Below are 21867 nucleotides of genomic sequence, written 5' to 3' on the forward strand. Positions count from 1 at the left end.
CCGGGACTCTGAAAGATGGGTTCGGGGCGATCTAAGTCTCCACCACCAGACTGCAGCATTACAAAATTAAAGAGATGTAAATATGGTGATGAGTGCGTATCATGTCTTCACGACTGGACAAAACATTATGGGTTTCAAGAAGGTGGTTCACTCAGTGTGAAGGACATACGCGCTTTAAAAGAAAAATTAGAAGAGAAGGAGAAACAGCTCCGTAAAAGTAGAACGATCAAAGTTAAAACCTTAGAAGAAATTGAATTAAACAACAGATGCCTTGAGATTTCGGTTAAAGAATCAGAACGCAGGGAAAGATTGAAATGCCAAAAAGAGTTAGGAGGGAGAAAGGATGAGAGTGGTGACGTAGCTGGCAGAAAAGATAACAACTCTGTGGAAGCTTGCACACCGCCACCATACACACATACACCACACACACACATATCATGTCAAGAGCAAATGCTCCCATTGTTTCTGCTCTCTGTCCTAATGCAGAACTGAGCGCGATGAGGGTAAATCCGGATCTAGACTCCTTTCCCACCGTCAGCAGAAGAACCGAAGGAGAAGACCACAGCATGGAGGCCTCACCGACTCCCACAACGTCTGCAGCCATCACGTTCTGGGCTCATCAGATGAACCAGCTAATACAAGCGTGTGTGTCTGACACAGACACCTGCTTATGACAATCAGCAAAGGAAAACAAGGACAGAGCAACAGCAGAGAAGACGTGCTCTGACACAGACACTGGTTCAAACAACAGGAGAGGCTTCAGATGTGATCGGCCCAAAAGAGCTGCATCTGAGGATCCAGGAAAGGTCTGTCATTGAGGAACAACTGTCCCATCGAAAGACTTCACCCACTGGCGCTCACATCAGACTGATGGTTGGGGAAGGAGGAAGGTGACGGTTCCTTTTCACGTGACGTACAAGACGGTACCGCAAACACACACACACATTTCCACACACGCAATGAAGAAACACGCTTACAGCTGATACACGCTCAAATTCATGTTCATGCTTATCTGCTCGCAATGAAGAATCGCTTTTTGCTCGAAAAATCCCACAGAGTGATTTTAAAATGATGACAAACAGCTAAATGACAACTGCTGCATGACTTTGCAGTCTGATGGGTTTAAACTATTTCAATTTGCAACAAATTCAGTAATAAAATCCTTCATGTTTCTAAAAAAGATTTGTGCACAATATAGGTTTGTCTGGCCAGACTGTAGGAAACAAAACAAAACCAGACTATAGAAAAACAAAACAGACTATCAATGACTATTAAAAGGGAACACGACTATTAGAGAGAAGTAATAATAATTACTGTACGTACCAGACAATAAAAGAAAAACTTACTGTTCCTCTGTCTTGCACAACATCAGACGGCAAGACACTCAAACATTCATTTTTGCTTTCAAACTTATGCCCAGTTAATCTATTAGGAAGAGATCTCATGTGTAGTTTAGGTATTTCACTGATTTCCACTCCGGAGGGAGTGCAGGTCACAACCACGGACAATGTAAATAATTTTTCTTTTGTTTGTGTTAATTTCAGCTCAGAGCCGCTGCTCTACTCTTATCAGTGGCTGCTGAAGGGAGAGGCTGTAACTGAGGCCCTCATACAGGCTGCTCGACAGCTTGTTTCCTCACAGAATACGACCTTTAGAGACGCATCTGACCTGTCCTGTACAGCACATGTGTCCACTGGTCCTGATGAGAAGTTTGAAAAATCATGGTTACGCACACATGCGGACAAACTGACCTCAACCTCTCTTTTTTTGGGATGAACATAGGTCTGCGCTTGCGATTTCTCTCACTAACGAACAAGAGAGATTTGTTGATGCTTATTCTACAGATCCACATGTCCTTCTGTCAAAACATGACGGAGACAGATGGCAGGACTTGGGTCCTTTCGTGGACAGATGTCAACGGGAAGGAGACTGGCAAACGACTTCCGACCCGAATGTGATGTATTCACCTACCTTGCATGCTTACAAAAAACTTTTTCAGTCTAACTTTAATGCGCAGCGTACAGTGCACTTGGTACCTCAACATTCCACACACACTCCACACCACGTGTTTTTGTCGGAGGACGCTCTGACGCAGTATCCAGCCTTACAGGAAGTTACAGCTTCCCTGTGGGCCACACACAAATATGATGTAGGTTTGATCAAAGGATGTGACCCATGACTACAGACCATGCAAACAGCAATACCCTTTAAAGAGAGAAGCAATTGAAGGAATAACACCGGTGTTTAACCCTCTGTTGAAAGCAGGAGTCATCGTCCCATGTGACAACTCTCCAGTGAGGACTCCACTCTTCCCAGTTAAGAAAATCAGAGACAAAGGACAGCCAACAGAATGGAGGTTTGTCCAGGATCTGCAAGCAGTAAATGCGGCGGTCCAACCACGCGCGCCTACGGTACCGAACCCCTACACCATTCTTTCTCAGGTTCCGCCCAAGGCTAAATTTTTTTCAGTAATTGATTTGGCTAATGCTTTTTTCAGCGTGCCCATTCACAAAGACAGTCAATTCTGGTTCGCTTTTGAATTCAACGGAAAGTCATACACCTTTACCAGACTGTGCCAGGGGTATTCAGAAAGCCCTACAATCTACAATATGGCACTGAAAGACAGCCTGGATGATCTTGTCTTGTCCCCAGGCACCGCCCTGCTGCAGTACGTTGACGACTTGATGATCTGCAGTGAGGATCAGGAAACTTGCAAAACAGACACGATCAAGCTGCTGAAACACCTGCATGCTGCTGGACACAGAGCAAGTCTGTCTAAATTACAGTTCGTTCAGACTGAAGTTACCTTCCTAGGTCACATCATCACCGCTGAAGGGAAATCCATTTCACCTAAAAGAGCTGAAGCTATTCAGAACCTGCCTAAACCGTGCACAAACAAACAGCTTATGTCCTTTTTAGGCATGTGCTCTTATTGCAGGAATTTCATTCCTAACTGCGCCGTCTTGGAGGCTCCGCTTAGAGCTCTGATGCAGACGTCTTCTGCATCCACCACCCACCTCACGTGGACGTCTGAGGCTGAACAGGCGTTCACCGACCTCAAACTTGCTCTTCAGTCGGCTCCTACTTTGGGTCTGCCTGAGCCTACGCGACCTTTCACCCAAACAGTGGATGAGAAATCAGGTTGTATGACCTCTGTCCTTCTACAGGATCACGGAGGGCGTCCACGCCCTGTAGCCTATTTCTCTGCTAAGCTTGACCCAGTCGCTGCGGGGCTCCCACGATGCCTCCGAGCAGTGGCTGCGGCAGAGAAAGCCGTGCTGGCATCACGTGACATTGTTGGCTATTCTGATGTCACCCTGCTGGTTCCTCATGCCGTGTCTTTGATCCTTTTGGAACAAAAGACATCACATCTTTCTACAGCCTGATGGCTTAGATACAACACCATCCTACTGGAAATGCCAAACATTACTGTCAAAAGGTACAATGTGCTTAACCCAGCCACTTTGTTTCCAGGCCCCGACGATGGCGAGCCTCACAACTGTGTTTCGGTCTTGAACCAGGTCTGCACTCCGCGCCCAGATCTATCGGAGGTGCCAATTCCTAACTGTGACCTCGTTCTCTTTGTTGATGGCTCCGCCTCTAGAGACCCTGCTTCGGGCCATTGTCAGGTTGGATATGCAGTCTGCACCTCTCATACTGTTTTACAGTCTGGCGCTTTACCAGGACATTACTCTGCTCAGGCTGCGGAGTTGATCGCACTGACCGAAGCCTGTAAATTGGCTGAAGGGAAGTCTGCTACTATCTACACAGACTCCAGATACGCTTTTGGCGTCACACATTACTTTGGTGCTCTGTGGAAACACAGAAAGTTTTTGAAATCTGATGGCAAACCTATCTTGCATCATGATAAGGTTGCTGATCTGCTCGACGCAATTCTGTTACCAGCTGCAATTGCTGTACATGTATGTAAGTGCCCCGCACACACTGGGGGCACTGATCCCATTTCTGCTGGAAACGCACGCGCTGATGCTGCTGCAAAGACAGCTGCCCGACTCCCCCTTCCTTTTGTTCCCTGCCTCTTATCCTCCACCTCTACCCAACCTCCCTCTCCTCCCTCTGCTCTCCCTGATCTTCAGACATTCTCTACCCCACAGGAACGCAAGCTCTGGCTGACGAATGGCGCCACCAGTAGCCATGGCATTTGGTATGGGCCCGACGGCAAACCTTGCCTACCTAAACCCTTTTTCCCTCATTTCGCGAAGTTGACACATGGATTAGACCATGTATCAAAGGGGGGAATGTTAGATGCTCTTACAAAACATTGGTACACTAAGGGATTTTCAATCTATGTGCAAAAATACTGTGAAGCATGTATGACATGCGCCCAACACAACCCAGGTAAGACGACTGCCAAACCACTGGCAGCTCACCCACCACCGGAACAGGCGTTTGACCATTTAATGTTGGACTTCATCGAACTAACGCCAGCAGAAGGTAAAAAGTATTGTTTAGTGATTGTTGATATGTGGTCAAAATGGGTGGAGGCCTTCCCAGCTAAACATGCTAACAGCCATGCAGTTACCAAAGCCTTGCTGACAGAAATAATTCCCAGATGGGGGATTCCATCTAAAATCAGCAGTGACAACGGCTCACACTTTGCAAACCAAGCCCTTGAGGAAGTGGGAAAGTTTCTGAACATCGACATCAGAAAGCACTGCTCTTACCACCCCCAGAGCGAAGGAGCGGTAGAGAGAGAGAGAATGGCACTTTGAAAAACAAACTGGCTAAATGCTGTTTAGAGACTGGTCTCAAGTGGACTCAGGCTCTTCCCATTGTGTCTCATACATTACATTAGAATGAGGAGAAGGATGAGAACAAACCTCAGCCCGTATGAGATCCTATTCGGTAGACCTCCTATAATGGGACTCCACCCTGAGACCGAGACTAGGATTTTTCCAACTACTGAAATGTGCGAAGACGCAATGCTACAGTACTGTAAGAACTTATCATCTGTTCTGTCTCAAATCTCCAAACAGGTGAAAGCGGCTCTGCCCAAACAGGCGACAGAACCACTGCACATCATTCAACCAGGAGACTGGGTGATCATTAAGGAGCTTCGCAGGAAGCACTGGAACTCAAAGCGGTGGCAAGGTCCCTTCCAAGTCCTTCTGACGACCAACACGGCTGTGAAGATCACAGAAAGTGCGACTTGGATCCACTCCAGCCACTGCAGAAAGGTCCCGGATCCGACAGACGACCCTCCATCTACATCTACACCACATGAGAAAACCACCACTGACGAAAAGAACTGTGAAGGACAACCCTCGCTGTGCTCACACACGCACTGAGGCGAGGCTGCGTTGACCGTTGACCGCTAAAGGTGTGAGCCAAGCGCCGCCTGAAGCTGCGCGGGTGAATCACACTATCAGACCATACATCTACACACACGTTCCTGAGAAAACACATACACGAGCAGCCTTGAGTTGCCGACGCTGGACGACGTGTAGACTCTTCACATCACGGGAGTGACAGTGACTCAGACGACATTGGGAGGAAACCTGGCGGTGATAACGAATCCCAGGTGTCCCTGTGATCAGCTGATCACAACCTGAAGAACCCCAACGAACTGTCAAGGTGTCAACAAACAGGTTGGAAACAATCTAACGCTATTCAATTCAATTCAATTTTATTTATATAGCGCCAAATCACAACAAAGTTATTTCAAGGCACTGTACAAAGTAAGGTTTAAAACCTCACACAACTAAACCCAACAAATCCCACATACAGCAAGCATTTAATTTGACAGCAACAGTGGAGAGGAAAAACTCCCTCTCTAACGAGGAAGAAACCTCCAGCAGAACCAGACTGGATGTGGGCGGCCATCTGCCTCGACCGGTTGGGGTGAGAGGATAGAGAGAGAGAAAAGCACAGCAACAGCAACAAGCAACAACAAGCAACAACAGAGCACAGGCAGGATGGTAGGACCAGGGACTGGATGCAGGCAGGATGGTTGTATCCGCAGCTGCCCATCACAGACACCAAACTTTGAGTCCAATGATACCTGTAGGTGAGGACAGAGAGGGAGAAAGAGTGGGGGTGGGGGGGGAGAGAGGAGAGAAGCACAACTACTGGACAGAAAGAGACAAGGTTAGTTAAACATGGGACAATGATGGGAGGTTATGGGACAGAGGAGGTAGAAGGAAACAGAGGAGCTCAGTGTATAAATTAGGTCCCCCAGCAGTCTATGTCTATTGCAGCTTAACTTAACGCTACTGTTCAACAGGAAGAAGAAGACATTGATTGTGACCCTGTTGTTTTTGATATGTTACTCTAATATTTGCTCTAAATGATGTGGTTGATTTACATGTATACCTCTCTGTGATTTCATCCACTATTCCTAAACAAAGCATTTTATGCTTCCACTTGATTTACACTTACACACAAATTTTGTCAACATATAACCCTTTTCCCATTTTTGCTTGACTAAACATGATCTGATCGATTATAGGCTTATGTCCCTGTCTTTCCAAAGCTCATACACAAGGGTTATTCTAGTAAAACTACCCACAAAAACAGCTCACAATCTTTTATCCCTACGCCATTTACATTTTTATAAGCAATACATTTAACGAATCATTTTTAAAGAATGCTTTATTACTATAGAATAAATGCCACGATTGACAATTTTTATTCTTTTAATGTTTGATTAATGTGTAATCAAAAGGGGGGAAATGTAATGGAAAAATTGTACTTGAAAAAAAGCTACGCAAATTCAGTCGAGCAGAGAAAGGTAACCACATTTATACTCACGACTCTCATTCAAAACAGTACTGAAATAATAATAATAGTAATTACAGAGCTGTGTTGGAAGCTTTGACCACAGGCAGCAACATCAGAAGAGCCTCTTCTGAAGCAAAGAATTTATTCAGCTCAAATACTTCAAGATCATTTGCTGAAGACAATAAGATGAAAACCAGAGCTGACCACTGGGCAGGAGACAGTTTATCTGTGGAGAGACTTCCTGATTTCAGATAGTCTTGGATCTCCTCTACTAGAGAACAATCATTCAGCTCATTCAGACAGTGGAAGAGGTTGATGCTTTTCTCTGCAGAAGGAAACTCTGTGATTTTCTTCTTGATGTACTGAACTGTTTCCTGATTGGTTTGTAAATTACTTCTCATTCGTGTCATCAAACCTTGTAAGAATGTCTGATTTTTCACAAGAGAAAATCCCAGGAGGAAGCGGAGGACCAGGTCGAGGTGTCCATTTGGACTCTCTAAAGCCTTGTCCACAGCAACGTGGTAGAACGGTGTATGTTCATGTTTCATCATAAAAGGTTGCATCATCATATGTTTAATCACAGATAACTGTGGTGCTGATTGTTGTTCTGACAAAAGACTGACTCCAGACTTGATGAAGGTCAGATGGACATGAAGAGCAGCCAGAAACTCCTGAACACTCAGATGGACGAAGCAGAACACCTTGTCCTTATACAGCCCTTTTTCCTCTTTAAACACCTGTGTGAACACTCCTGAATAAACTGAGGCTGCTCTGACATCGATGCCACACTCTGTCAGGTCTGACTCATAGAAGATCAGGTTTCCTTTCTGCAGCTGCTCAAAAGCCAGTTTTCCCAGAGACTTAATCATCTTCCTGCTCTTCTTATTCCAGTGTGAATCTGTCTCTGCTCCTCCATCATACTTGATGTTCTTCACTTTGGTCTGAACCACCAGGAAGTGGATGTACATCTCCGTCAGGTTCTTGGGCAGCTCTCTTCCCTCTCTGGTTTCCAGCAGATCCTCCAGAACCGTAGCAGTGATCCAGCAGAAGACTGGGATGTGGCACATGATGTGGAGGCTTCGTGACGTCTTGATGTGGGAGATGATTGTTGTGGCCTGCTGCTCATCTCTGAACCTCTTCCTGAAGTACTCCTCCTTCTGTGGGTCAGTGAACCCTCTGACCTCCGTCACCATGTCAACACACACAGGAGGGATCTGATTGGCTGCTGCAGGTCGTGTGGTGATCCAGAGGCGAGCAGAGGGAAGCAGGTTCCCCCTGATCAGGTTTGTCAGCAGCACATCCACTGAGGTGGACTCTGTGACATCAGTCAGGGTTTTAGTCTTGTTGAAGTCCAGAGGAAGTCGACACTCATCCAGACCGTCCAAGATGAAAACAACCTGGAAGTGTTCAAACCTGCAGATTCCTGCTGCTTTGGTTTCACTGAAGAAGTAATGAACAAGTTCCACCAAGCTGAACTTTTGCTCTTTCAGCACATTCAGCTCTCTGAAGGTGAATGGAAATGTGAAGTGTATGTCCTGGTTGGCTTTGTTTTCAGCCCAGTCCAGAGTGAACTTCTGTGTTAGGACTGTTTTCCCAATGCCAGCCACTCCCTTTGTCATCACTGTTCTGATGGCTCCATCTCTTCCAGCTGAGCCTTTAAAGACGTCTTCTGGTCTGATGCTTGTTTCTGCTCTGTCTGGTTTCCTGGAGGCTGTTTCAATCTGTCTGACCTCATGTTCAGCGTTGACCTCTCCTGTCCCTCCCTCTGTGAGGTAGAGCTCTGTGTAGATCTGGTTCAGAAGGGTTAGCTTTCCTGCTTTAGCGATGCCTTCAAACACACACTGGAACTTCTGCTTCAGGCGAGATTTAAGTTGATCCTGACAAAGTGCAGCAGAAGATCCTGAATGAACAAGAAAATGGTTATGATTCATGAAGATAGAAGAATGAGAATTTGGTCCACATACTGTATGAAAAAAAACTTAACTCAACCATTCAGTAAATATGTGATTGCTTCTCTGATTATGTAGATAAATCCTCTTACTGCTCTGCAGACAGTCAGCCAGCTCCTCCTGCTTCATCCTCCTCAGGAAGTTCACTGTGATCTTCAGAAACGCGTCTTTGCTGCTCCTCCTCTGCTCTTCATTCTCACCATCCAACTCCTCCTCATCCTCCCTTAGACTCTCTAAGCATTCTGGGTAATCTGGACTCAGACCCTTCTGGATCTTCTTCAGCTCCTCCTTCACAAATGTGACAATGTTTTGCTCCAGCAGCTGGAACAGAAACTAAATGAATGACCTGATCCAACTAAAACCATGGAGCCAAACATCAGATTTGTGTCAATATTGGACACACTGACAGTATATTTACAGTAGTAGTTGTACATGTACAGACCATAAATATGGAGTCCACGTGTGTTTGGTGCTGCTGGACAGACTGAGCACTGGGAACCTCTGAGCTCTGCTGGTCCACTCTGTGGAGGAACCATGAAGAATGAGTCACATGATAAGACATAAGACAAATTGTGTTCTCTGATCCATCCCCTTCTGTGGGCTGTCACTTATGGGTGTGCTCAGGACACACACAAGGATGGGATCAACTGGAAACAAACTCGTGAGGTAAACGTCCATGAAGTGATGTTTGATGTGAGCAGTGAGTCAGAGGCTTCCTGTAATGGTGAAGGTTTACTGTCACAGTCAGTTAACTCAGACTCAGCAGCTGTTCATTGTTCAACATATTTCTGCCTCATCTCTAAACAAGTGTTGGAATAAGGAGTCTGCTAAGATCAGACTGGTTTTACTAGGCAGCTCCCAGTGTGAATATGTTGAACTGTGTGAGTATGAAGCAGAGCTGCTGCTCACACTAGGAACATTTTACTACTTCCTACATTCATTTATTGTTGGACGTCAGCCCTGGTGCCGACACTGGGGACAAACATTTGTCTAGTAGTAGTCTCCAGTAGTAACTTTAATTTATTGCTGGAAGTGAAGATGCTTTAAGACATTTAGCCAAAAATAATGTAGAAACATCAGTAAATGGATTTGATTAGAGTTGAACATTTGTGTGGACATCTGCCTGCAAGTCAGCACTTCATTAAAAGAGGAACAGCTCCTGAGACGCTCTATAGGATCAGAGCTTTAGCTACAGGCTGAATAGAGATTTGAGTGTTTGCTGGAAAAACAGTTAAAAAAAAAGCTTCTCGTTCACATCAACACCTCTAACTCACATCAGAAAGATTGAGAAATGAAACAAGCATTTATCATCATATAAACTTTGCACTGTATTGTTCAACTTTCAAATGAACAACTCACTTTGATTCTAATGCATGTTGGTCTTTAAAATGAACAATAATGTCCTTTGACTCATCGCTCTGGAAGGACATGCAGCTGGGTTCAGGTTCAGGTTCACGTCCAAGTACAGCAGATTTTTGTCTCTGATGAAACCTGACAGAAAAACAACTTTGGTGACTGTCACATATTCAGTCCACATTTAGCTTCATAAATGACCAATAATACAAAATATGCGATGATGACATATTAATTAGTATCTGTGACTTGGAGACAAAATCAGTCAGACGGCCTCAGTCATCTCACCTCTGAGCTTTGTTCTGGCTCTCATGGTCTTCACACAGACTGGTTTTTGAGGGCAGGGCTCCCTCCTCTCTGTCCTCACACTGACTCATGAATTCACACTTTCTACTTTCAGGTGGAGAACAAAAACAAATAATTTATTCCCACATCAACTGGAATAAATTTACAATACATTTATGGTTTGCATGCTTTGTCAGTGTGAGTAACAGCAGTTAGGCACATATGTCTGATTCTCAGCCTGCAGAGTACACATCGCTGTGGCTAACTGTTGTTAGCGTTCATTTTAAAATCCACTGTTTTTCCATCACCTTACTTTTTAGACTCTCATACTACTGAAATTGAGAGGATGTCTCTCTACAATGTTTTGCAGTATATGAAGCAGAGCTACAACAATATACCGAACACATATGTGAAGTGTATGTCGGATGCAGTGCACATGACAAACAAATCCCTTGGACCCAGGGTTGGGTCAGCTATCACACACTTACCACTTATGGACTTACAAACATAGTTGTACAAAATATTATAATTAGGACAGAATAAATCTACATCTAAACACATTGACAAAATTATCATATTCATTCCATTTTGATAAGACATACATTTAGCAAATTTAGTAAAAACATATTTCCTTAGAAAAAGAATGAGAAATATACAACTTTAGTTTTTCTATTTGCCAAAAACAATAAACAACTAATAATTATATATAATAATGAGAATTACTGGTTTAGAATTAAAGCTATATGACAACACAAGTTAAAACATATAGAGATAGAATCACAGACAGAGGCCAATAGAGATTATGTCCATGAGAGCTGTTTCCTGGTTTGCCATCAGTGCAATAGAGTGCATACTCACCCACACAGACTTTGTACTTTTGGTCACAGGAAGAAGATGCGAGTACTACAAAAGGAACCTGTCTTTCTCCCTTGAAGGGTGTAAATGTGTTCTACTGATGCTCTCTCCTGTTAACGAATGATAAAAACATACTGTAATGAGCGGCTGTGGCTGCATGGGTGGTCAGTGATCTGCTATGACTGGCTGGCTGCTGAACAGGGTTTGAACAGAGGTGGCTGAGGTGATGCATGGACGTATATTCTCTCTTCTTCCTTACAAATAGTATGAAGGTTTTACTACACTACACCACACAGGAACAAAAACTCCACCGTATACACAGTTTACAATATCAAAAAAAAATTCATTTAAACAGTGGTGGCAAAAAAGTCAACTAACTTAAAACCTGTGTTTTAAAACTAAGTAAATAAAAAGAACCGAGGTGTGTATACACCTCATAACCTGATAAACTAGTTAGAGCTAGAAACTTCATGTGTCTTTGACCTGATTTTTAACCCTTTAATGTCCGACACCACATGAAAACTGCAACAGTGGCAAAAGTAGTTTCACTCCCAGCAACAGGTTGAATCCGTCCCTGAAACGTAGCGTCTAACACCCAGACAGGCGTGTGGTGGTTTCTTACCAGAGTCTCTTCTTCTAGTAGTTTGTAGTTTCTTCGGTTCTGAACTTATGTTTGGTTACTTTCGCTTTTGTCGCGATGAAAGGATGAACTCCGCAAACAAAAACGACCAATAACTGAACCGCAGGTGTGGACGGATCGATCCTAATATCGATAATATCGATACCAACGCTAGTATTGATATCGATCGATACTGCGACAAAAACATCGATACTTTGGTTGAGCTTTTACTCCTCCGCACTGCTGCTGTGTTTTCAAAGACTAACTATCTCGTCTGTCTGCGTCTCTGAGCGTCTGCACCTGTACGTCAGAGCGAAGCAGACACGCCCCCGCTTCTTACTTTAAGATGTCACGTGACTTGGCGACTCGGGCCAGCGAAGAAAAAAAAAACAGGCGGACGACACAGACGAAGAAGAAGGATGGAAGCAAGAAAGAGTAGCAGCGTGTGCTCATATTTTGAAGCCAAAAATGAAACAGTGGCAACCTGTACAATCAAAAAAGATGTTAAATACAGTGGCAACACCACCAATTTATATTATATATTTAGATTTACTGTTGAACTTACGATTTATTAAATGAATACAATTTAAAGCAAAACACCTGAAAGTCATGGAACTGTATTTATATTTGATAATGCATTAATTGTCAAAAAGTGTCAGTATTGGTATTGATATCGGCGATACTGGTCCAGTATTTACTTGGTATCGGATCGACTCTAAAGTTTGCAGTATCGCCCACCCCTACTGAACCGGTCCGTGTACGTCTTAACAGTTTAAATTCCCACCAGACTAAAAGCTGGGAGAACGAAAAAGCGACTTGTTTTCTCGTCTTCCCGTTTGTTTTGTCTTTTCTGTGTGTGTGTTTGTGTGTGTGTGTGTGTGTGTGTGTGTGTGTGTGTGTGTGTGTGTGTGTGTGTGTGTGTGTGTGTGTGTGTGTGTGGGGCTTCTCCTATGTTACTGCTCTACTACACTACATTTATTTGAAAGCTTAATTTTCACTTATAAAAAATGTGAAAAGCACTTGTTTTGGTGGTTTTACAACAGTAAGAAGAAAAGTTCACCATGTGATCAACATGTGATCCACATCGTGTGTCACTGTAGCGCTGTGTTGTACAGTCTGATGTCTGTGGGAGGAATGACCTGCGCTAGCGCTCCTTCCTGCACTGTGGGTGTAACAGTGTGGTGCTGAAGGAGCTGCTCAGAGCCTCTACAGTGGTGCAGGGGGTGGAGGGTTCTCCATGATGGATGTTAGTTTACCAGCATCCTTCTGTCCACCACCTCCTCCATGGACTCCAGTGTGCAGCCCAGGACAGAGCCTGTTTTCTGAACCAGCTTGTTGAGTCTCTTCCTGTCTCTGTCTGTACTGCCCCCCCAGCACACAACTCCATACAGGACTACTGAGGCCACCACAGTGTCATAGAAAGTCCTTAGCAGCTGTCTGCACACACCAAAGGACCTCAGTCTCCTCAGCAGGTGGAGGCCACTCTGGCTGTTCTTATACAGAGCGTCTGTGTTGATTGACCAGTCTAGTTTATTGTTGAGGCGAACACACAGGTATTTAAATGTGTTCACAGACTCTATGTCTGAGAAGTCAAGCACTAACTCCTTTGTTTTGCCGGTGTTTAGTATCAGGTGGTTGTTCTCACACCAGCCCACAAAGTCAGAGATGACCCCCCTGTACCCCTGCTCGTCATCCTATACACATCCAGCAATGCTGGTGTCATCGGAGAACTTCTGGAGGTGACAGTGGTGGGAGTTGTGTTTAAAATCTGATGTGTACAGTGTGAACAGAAAAGGAGAGAGCACCGAGAGTAAGGGGAAAGTTGATGGTCCAAGCAGCCAGATGTTGGTCCACACCTGCCACTTCCAGCTTCCTCCTCAGCAGTGATGTCTGGATGGTGTTGAAAGCACTGGAGAAGAGAAAAAACACGACTCTCTCAGTCAAAACGGAATGTCCTTCTGTTTGTATTTGTGGGCTTTTTTTGTCTCATTTGTCAGTTTGTGGCTCCAGTGTTGCTTTATTCTTCATGTATCCTTCCTTCTTCTTCCTGATCAGTAGTGGAACATTGTATTACTGTACATTACACAAACAAAGAGATCCTGATGTCTAATTGCAGCTTCACTTAATGAAATTGTTTTTTTGTTTGTTGTTTTTGTTTTGTTTTATGCATTTATATATTTTACCTGGTTATTGTTTCTGTATGCTCTCAATCTGCTTCAACAAACAGGGTTTATTATATATCAGTATCAGAACTATTGTTACAGTGATTGCTACCACAGCTATTATTAATAAACACTTCTTTCCCCAGTAACGCTATCCTGTTGATAATAATGATAATAAAAATTTGAAAGGTATGCAAAACAAAAGGGACAGAAAAAAATCTAACAGATCTTTAAGCATTTTAAAACATAATTTAGATCAGATTTAGTTAGAGACAACTCATTTGACTACATGCAGTGTTCAGCTTACTCTGATATTTAAATAAATGGCTCCTTCTAGTGACAGGTCCACACTCTGACACGACCACACGCTAAGAATCATCAGTGGTGTGAATGCACCACAAATACACCTGTACCCGTGGTACAAAGTATGCAAAGCACTTCTCCTAATACCAGGACCTCTGATCCTTTTACACCCCAGTGGCTACAGGGATTCACTGGAAGCCTTAGTTATTAGACTCCATCGTCACAAAGTCTAATAAAGTCTAATAACGATTCATGTCAATAAAAACCTGCTTTTTGTGCTTCTTTTATCCATCATCCTTGAAATGTATGTATGTCTTAAGGCTACGAGAGCCAATTGCCTGTATTTGTGAATCATGAAGAGACGTTGTATAAGATAGTATCTGTTGTTGTACAGTGACGCTAACATTATGTAGCAATCCTTGTCTGGACTGAGGTAACCTGACCTACATGTGAACTTAACTCCCTCCTTTGAAGAGCCTCTACGTCCTTTCCAGTCCCCAGAGATAAGGGACCCTGAATCTTTCTCCACAACAGGAGACTGGCTTCTATCACCACAGGCACCAATTGACGCCAACATCTTAAATATCCATATCAAAGAACCATGAGTCCACTTTGTTGATCTACCTGTAAATCACACAGGATTCCACCTCTGCTTATCATTCAAAAAGGACAGGCTGTCACATTTATCACCAAGAAGCTGTCTCTCCCAGAACTGGGACCACCAGCCATAAAATGTGGAATGTGCTCATCAAGAGGACAAGAGACTTCATTTGGACACAAGTTCTGGTTCAGATGCACCAGAGTTTTCAACTTCCATGAAACAGATGTCATTGTATTCTGTGGACAAAATGTTTTCATTTGATATTAGATGGGTTTCTGTGTGATGTTTAATGCCTGATCTACAGATTTGCCAGGAAATTCTTAAAGTTACAAAAGGACTTCAACTCATCACCATGCTTTCCTTTGTGTGTAGACACAAAGTTGAAATAGAGAGACTCACCTTCTTTACTTCTTTTAATCTGTGCAACATACACATGGACTATTTCCACCAGCTACAATTCGGTATTCTCATTATTGTATCATATTTTTAAGTGTTACAATTGTTTAATTAGTAATGTCCAGATTAGGTCATTTATAATTTGATTTCGCTTGCATTTATTATTTGTGTATGTTTTAGTGTTTACTGGGTGTTGCATAAGACAAGACCAGTCATGATGAATAACATTTCATTTGTTTCATTTACAGAATTTTAAGGGACCACGTATAAAACCTTAATATTCTATGCATTTAATATTGCAGTTTAACCAATCTGACGTCTCTGCTTATTTGAGTGTCAAAGTGATCGTTACACGTGTATTTTGTTATGGTGTGATGGAACTTTGAGCTTGATGAGAAGAGGAAAGCTTAGTTATCCCAGATTTAGGAGCGATCCAAATCAAATAGTTTGATTCCTGATCTGAAGAGGCGGAACTCTTCACCACTGGTTGAACTAATTTCTCCGCCCTGCAGTGACCACTGCCCCAGGGGTATTTAAACCAGTGACACCCTAGGCGAATCGGATTTCCCTCTATCTTCAAACTTCTTTCACCTTTTCTTTTTGCGTCGCATTACTTTTCTTTAATTTTCCTTTGTTCTTAAATTTTATAAACCTAAGTTAAACTTAGAAACACGAACGGACAACGATTTTTGTTACGTTAGAAAGTCATCAAGAAACTCCGCGAAATTGAAACTATTACAACCAGTCCTTAATTGACTCGCTATTTTTAAATGAAACTAATTAAATTAGATTCCAGCCGTTTCCTTCTTGTGCTGGTTTGAGTAGCACTGACGCTTTGAAACACCTGAAAGTCCAGCCTGGCTGACTGTTACTTCGCTGAACCCGAGCCGTCATCATCACCGCGGGCGACGATTCCTGGCCCAGAGGCCGTGGCACCTGGACCAGAGAGGGCACGCCTGCTCAACCAACCGGTAACGGGAGATGCTGCACAGCGGCTACAGCTCCAAACTAAGGCAAGACGAACATCTCTAATCCTCTGAGAATTCTGGTGTTTCTCAAAGCGCTAAAATTGAACATTCCAAATTGATTAGTTATCCTTAGATTCGAACTAGTTAGAGACAAATACTCTTTTCGCTTGATCAAAGCCATCACACACTCAGGTCTTGACCATTCTTTGTGTTTTCACTCATTGATTCATTCACTGTTCATCATCTCATTCTGATTGTTCTCTCATTTTCTGTTCTGTTTATTTGAGTATTTCCATATTATGTTATTCATATAGCCAGTAGTGTTAAAAGGAATCTGGTTTTGTGTGCATTGGTCTTCAGATTTAAGCAAAGGTCACTGAACCGCGACAAGAATTCACGGCATAAGAGACTGATTTGGTTTTATCACAAAAAAGTTGTTATTGTTGTTCATGACTGGTAACTCATTGAATTGACATCAGGCATTGGCTAGATTGATACAAGCGTGGTTTCAGCTTTAAAACAAACCTGGTGCCCCAACTTCGAGGTATATTAATGTTTCTGCATTAATATCAAACTATTAATGATTTGAATCTGCTACAATTAGATTCTTTTACTAAACGAGATGAAAATATGTATCAAAACATAACAGGTATGTTTGGGTTTTGTACAGCTAAATAGTTGCTAAAACAACTATAGGCTTAAACTTGTTTACATTGGCTTTAATGTCTTTCTATGTGTCTGTGGTCACAATGTGTGAGACTTGTCTTATTAAACTATAGGGGTTTCCTCTGTCTGTAGCAATGTTTCTACATAACTTTCATGTGTCACCGCTCTTTTATCATTAGGACGAGTAAAAAGCTAAAAGAATGTAACATCTGTTTGATCACAGGAATTATAGTACAAGATGAAACATTTTTAAATAGTGTAGTATAGAATTATAGTCAAATATATATAATACAAAACCTGAACCATTACCTGCCCTTTACCTAAACATATTAGTAACTATACAACTACCAAATCATAAAAAGCTAACTAGCGATAATATTTTCTTGACTTTTTTGCATAAAATTTTAGCATGGCCTTCTCCACTTTAAATACAAATGAAAGATAACATAGTTTAGATCAAGATAATTTTAGCATTTAAGATCAAATAAAATTAAGAATAAGACAACATGAGTCTGATGTTGATTTGCTGCTGTTTGGCCCCATCACGTTGAGACCGGTCGCTAACAATATTTGTCCTAATCCAAGCTGCTGTTAAAGGCACTTTTTTTACCATGTACAATGTGATATTATGATTTTTTTCATTTGTGTAACAGCAATAAAACTATTTGTTTAAAGAATAACATCCCTGTATTAATGTCAGTGTTTTTGAGGCATATGTTTACTTTCCTTAGTATAAAGAAATAAAACAAACCATGTATTTACTGTACATCCTTTTTTACCAAGTCAAAGTCGCACTTCCCATCTGAGAACATTGTCCTCTTTACACTGACTCGCTTGTTCTCTCTTTTTTTAGTAAATAAACGAATCACTAGCGGGACATCAGCTAAAAAAAGAGAGCATGGACAAAGAAGGACAGAAAAAAGAGCAACTGACACAAAAAGAGCAGATTTGTAAAAGGAGCCTTTCGCGGTGTGACAGGAGGCGAGGAGGACACTTACTGTATGGAGCTCCGAGGCCGGAGCTTCTAGTCCACGGGGACAAGTCCCTTCTGGCTCTGACCCCTAAAAACCAGGCCTTGCTGACTGAAGGAGAACAATTAGACAGATCATCATAAAAACATTTTATTTTTGTATACTTTTTTAAGTTTATGATATCCAAAAAAAGCTAACTCTAATGTATGTATATACATATTATATGTGTGTAATATAGTATGTATGTTTAACAAAAAAGGAAAATTGTAATTGCAATGTAGAAGAAGGAGGTAAATGATGCCTTCTTCTGCTTCGTCCTTTGATTGTCCACCTCCCTCCCCCATCGCCCCCTGCTGGATGGGGCAGGAGCCATGGGGAGTGGGCAGACCAGGGGGAACAGGTCCAACAGACATGTCACTATGTGATTGTTATGGGAAAACGGAGTAGTCTTTATTCAAAGCGTTTCGAGCCTGTCTTCCACTAACTGACTGCGGTAGTGTAGTTTCTACTTTTCTGGTTAGTTTTGTCAAGTAGTCAGCAGAAAAAAGAAGCATATGATTAAAATACATATTCTTACATTTGATCTCTACTTTAGTGGCATCCTTCTGTATTCAAACATTGTACTAATAACATGCTGTCAGGTATGGATGGAGAGTCAGTTGTAGCCATTTACTAATATTGTATTTATTGTATTACCAGTAAAAAACATTCATATATAAATATAGATATATCTATTTGTGGTCTGCAATTCTTGCCCTTAGATTTAATTGTCATGCAGGATCCAATGCACTGTCAATGTATGTTCAGTTTTCTACTTGTGTGAAGTTCTGTTGACATTTCTATGGTTTTGTTTTTCTTTAGTTCAGCTACTGAATGTAACTTCGAAAACTCTTAAACTTTTTAGGTAGATGTTTTTATATACATACAGTAATCTGTAAATTATAAACATGTAGATGATATAGCAAAATGTTTCTGACAGTATGCTGGACTTCTTCTTCTTCTGATTACCCAAACAGACTGTAATGCCTTGGCCAGACGAGAAGAAAAGAGAGGAAGGAAATGAGAAAAAAAATGGAGGCGGACGAGGGAAGCATTTAAAAATAACACCAGTTCTCTGCAGCCTTAGGGATCTGGAGGGAGAGACTTCGATGTAAATGCTACGGGATCAGTCCCAACCTTTGTCAGCCAGGGGTTTTAAAAATGTATAAACGCAAGGAGACGTGGCGCAGAAAAAGACGGGGAAAGTAAATATATTTCAAATGGCGGTAATAACAGACACTTCCATTTGTCTCTGAGAACAGACGCTGGGTCTCCACTGTAGAGCTTCCTACTGCAGGTCAAAACCACGGAGAGTCTGATCTACCTTCTTTACCTCTTGTGACGTGTGTGCGGATTCAGAATATTATAAATCCTGTCCCATGATCATTGTTTAATGTGAAAAACAAAATGTGACATTGTTATTGTCTGTGTTCAATGTATAATGTTACAATGTGTTCCACTCACTGGCATTTTATTAGGTTCACCTGCTATTAGGGAGGTTTTCATTATGTGGTGGCACATGACACACTCCAGTGTGAGTTCACAATAATAACCAGTAAGAATGAGACGATGGACGTGTAAAACAGTCCCATTAATAGCAGGGTTGTCATGTTGAACGGACTTAGACTGTGCAGGCGTACCTAATAAAGTGGCCGGTGAGTGTTTATCATTTCAGATCGTACATATATGCAAGAGTCATGCGAGAGGATATGAACCTTCAAAACTTTGTAGTCACTTAGAAATTAGTTTTTGACAGAAAAACGGATTTTTGAAGAATCAATATATTAAAGAGATCCAGTGTAAAGCTTGTTAATACTGTCTTCTAATGAAAGCCAGTGTTCAGATAGCAGTCAATGAAAGAAGTGCCAACGTTTACTGTGTTGATGCTTCCGTTGGCTCAGCTCAGATGTGTATAGGAATACAGACAGCTGTCTTTTTAACCAATGAAATCCCTTCATTTGTTGTGTGTGATATATTGAAATGATCCTAGTTGACTGTATGTTGGAGCCCTTCGTATGAGGCAGTGGGTCATGACCAGATGTTTACTCCTCATCATCGTCTTTATTCTGTCTTGTCCAGTTTATCTTTGCAAACAAACTTGGACTCTCGTGTTATTCTTTTGACGACTGTGGCTCAGTGTGAGGCCTTTCAGTCGTACATCCCAGGTATGCAAATGCATTTATTTCTCTCTCAGCTGAGCGTGTGCGGCCGCGGCTTTGTTTTCAGTGTCGTGGACGAACCCCTGGAGGAACGTCTTAAAGCATCACAGACTGGGACTGAACCACTGTGGGTGCATCCTGCAGACGGACTTTTTTTTTTGAAAAACTCTCTCCACCCCATGGCTCGGCAGAAGAACTCCCTGCGGTGGGATGAACTAACGGATACAGAACGGACTGGTTGCATAAACACGGCGAGAGAAACCCAAGCGAGACTTTATGGACAACAAATAAAAAATGAAAAGCAACTAACGATGTCAATCTTCGGAGATTCAGGACCCCTCTGATCTCTGACATGTTCTTTTGATTCTGATTTCCCCCCCCGCTCTTTCACTTAATAGTTAAGACTTTTGTCCTGTTTACATGTACTGTAAGTGCTCTCTATCCATCACCCACTGGAGAGATTAAACGGTGTGAAGCAGCATTCATTCTAGCTCTGGTATTCTCTATGGCTGATTACTGTACCCTTCTGTTTAAGCCAGCATGCTGTCCTTACTGTGACCCCCGAGGCCTCCCACCTCCCATCCACATCCTCTCCAAGAAACCCCTGCCTTAAATTAAACAAAAACACCAATAGAAAAACTAGGGCATCGAACCTTTACCTGCATTACAGTACACAGACTCAATGTTCCCTACGCTTCCTACCAAAACAGTGAGTATGTGTGTTTTCCTCTTTTTATTGTGTATACCTCAGATAAAAGTCCAAAAGCAGCTATTATTATCTGACACTTCCTGGCAACCAGACCCTCCATCCTCCACTCCCAGTCTATAGCCTATAGAGCCTGACTACAGCTTCAGTTCAGCCAAAACCACACCTACCTCCACCATAAAGGCCACAGTATACTTGCTGCAGAGATAGTTTTTGTGTGGGCTCGACCTAAAGGCTGCATATGAACGCTTCCCATGTGACCGATTATTCATTATCAGCTTAAAGCTCACACCACAGCGGTACGTTTCCTTAAATGGTAATACAGATAATTGCAGTTATTCTATTTCTTTAAGTAAAGCTCTGGTAAACAGTGTTAAGTGAGGCTACAAATGCAGTTCTTTCTTCCAAATTGGTTTTAAATTAAACGCAAATTAATTTACTTTGTTGGTTATGATGATGTGTTTATTTCCTGTGAGATCTGTCTCATTGAGCACAAACGTAAAGACTATGCATCAAGCATAAATGTTGAAAAACATTTAAATATTTATAATTGATATATACATATATATGTGTACAAGCTGCACTATCAGCCTGTGTGGAAACAGGAACAAGTGGGCGAGACGTTCTGCCTTCAAACAAGGCGTGAACATGTGGGAAGCTACAGGCTGCAACAGCTGGATGTGGAGCATTGTTGTGATGATGGAAGAGCCAGTCTTTCCTGCTTCCAGTTGTTTTCAGCTCATCTGAGCTTCCTAAAACTTGGTCCATTCGGATGCTCTGACGCTTGCAATTAAGTATACTGTTACCTTTAAAACCCATGTCATTCCCCAAACCTCAGCAGCCTCCCTGTCCTATGCAGATCCCCAAAGCAAAAACGTCTGAATGCTGATTATTGAGTAAAAACTGAAAGAAAAACTGAATTCTTCCATTCTGTTTGTATTTGTGGGCTTCTTTTTGTCTCATTCGTCAGGTTGTGGCTCCAGTGTTGTTTTATTCTTTATGTATCCTCCCGTCTTCTTCCTGATCAGTAGTGGAACATTGTATTACTGTACATTACACAAACAAAGAGATCCTGATGTCTAATTGCAGCTTCA

The 21867-nt window shown here is 42.3% G+C and overlaps 3 protein-coding genes across 23 annotated transcripts in view; 2 read left to right on the plus strand and 1 right to left on the minus strand.

Moving 5' to 3' along the window:
* Positions 1 to 12145, minus strand: part of LOC114846254 (protein NLRC3-like) — a 78839-nt gene extending 66694 nt beyond the window's left edge. For 7 of the 21 annotated variants that reach the window (XR_008693804.1, XR_008693803.1, XR_008693802.1 and 4 more), the window contains exons 1-7: positions 11806 to 12145; positions 11187 to 11293; positions 10332 to 10436; positions 10050 to 10181; positions 9133 to 9211; positions 8783 to 9011; positions 6817 to 8641 (exon numbers count right to left, since the gene is read on the minus strand). Coding sequence is in view for 15 of the 21 variants with exons in the window: in XM_055506231.1 (XP_055362206.1) it covers positions 6817 to 8641; positions 8783 to 9011; positions 9133 to 9211; positions 10050 to 10181; positions 10332 to 10420 (2354 nt within the window). In the remaining 6 variants the exon portion in view is untranslated. The remainder of the gene's footprint in view (positions 1 to 6816; positions 8642 to 8782; positions 9012 to 9132; positions 9212 to 10049; positions 10182 to 10331; positions 10437 to 11186; positions 11294 to 11805) is intronic. The other 14 variants (XR_008693799.1, XR_008693800.1, XM_055506228.1 and 11 more) reach the window with 8 other exon arrangements.
* Positions 1 to 21867, plus strand: part of LOC114850884 (NACHT, LRR and PYD domains-containing protein 12-like) — a 369265-nt gene that overhangs the window by 182185 nt on the left and 165213 nt on the right.
* Positions 1 to 21867, plus strand: part of LOC129603679 (uncharacterized) — a 258884-nt gene that overhangs the window by 43486 nt on the left and 193531 nt on the right. The gene's annotated exons all lie outside the window — the stretch shown is intronic.

This window comes from Betta splendens, chromosome 24 (genome assembly GCF_900634795.4).
Source record: "Betta splendens chromosome 24, fBetSpl5.4, whole genome shotgun sequence".
Taxonomy (NCBI): domain Eukaryota; kingdom Metazoa; phylum Chordata; class Actinopteri; order Anabantiformes; family Osphronemidae; genus Betta; species Betta splendens.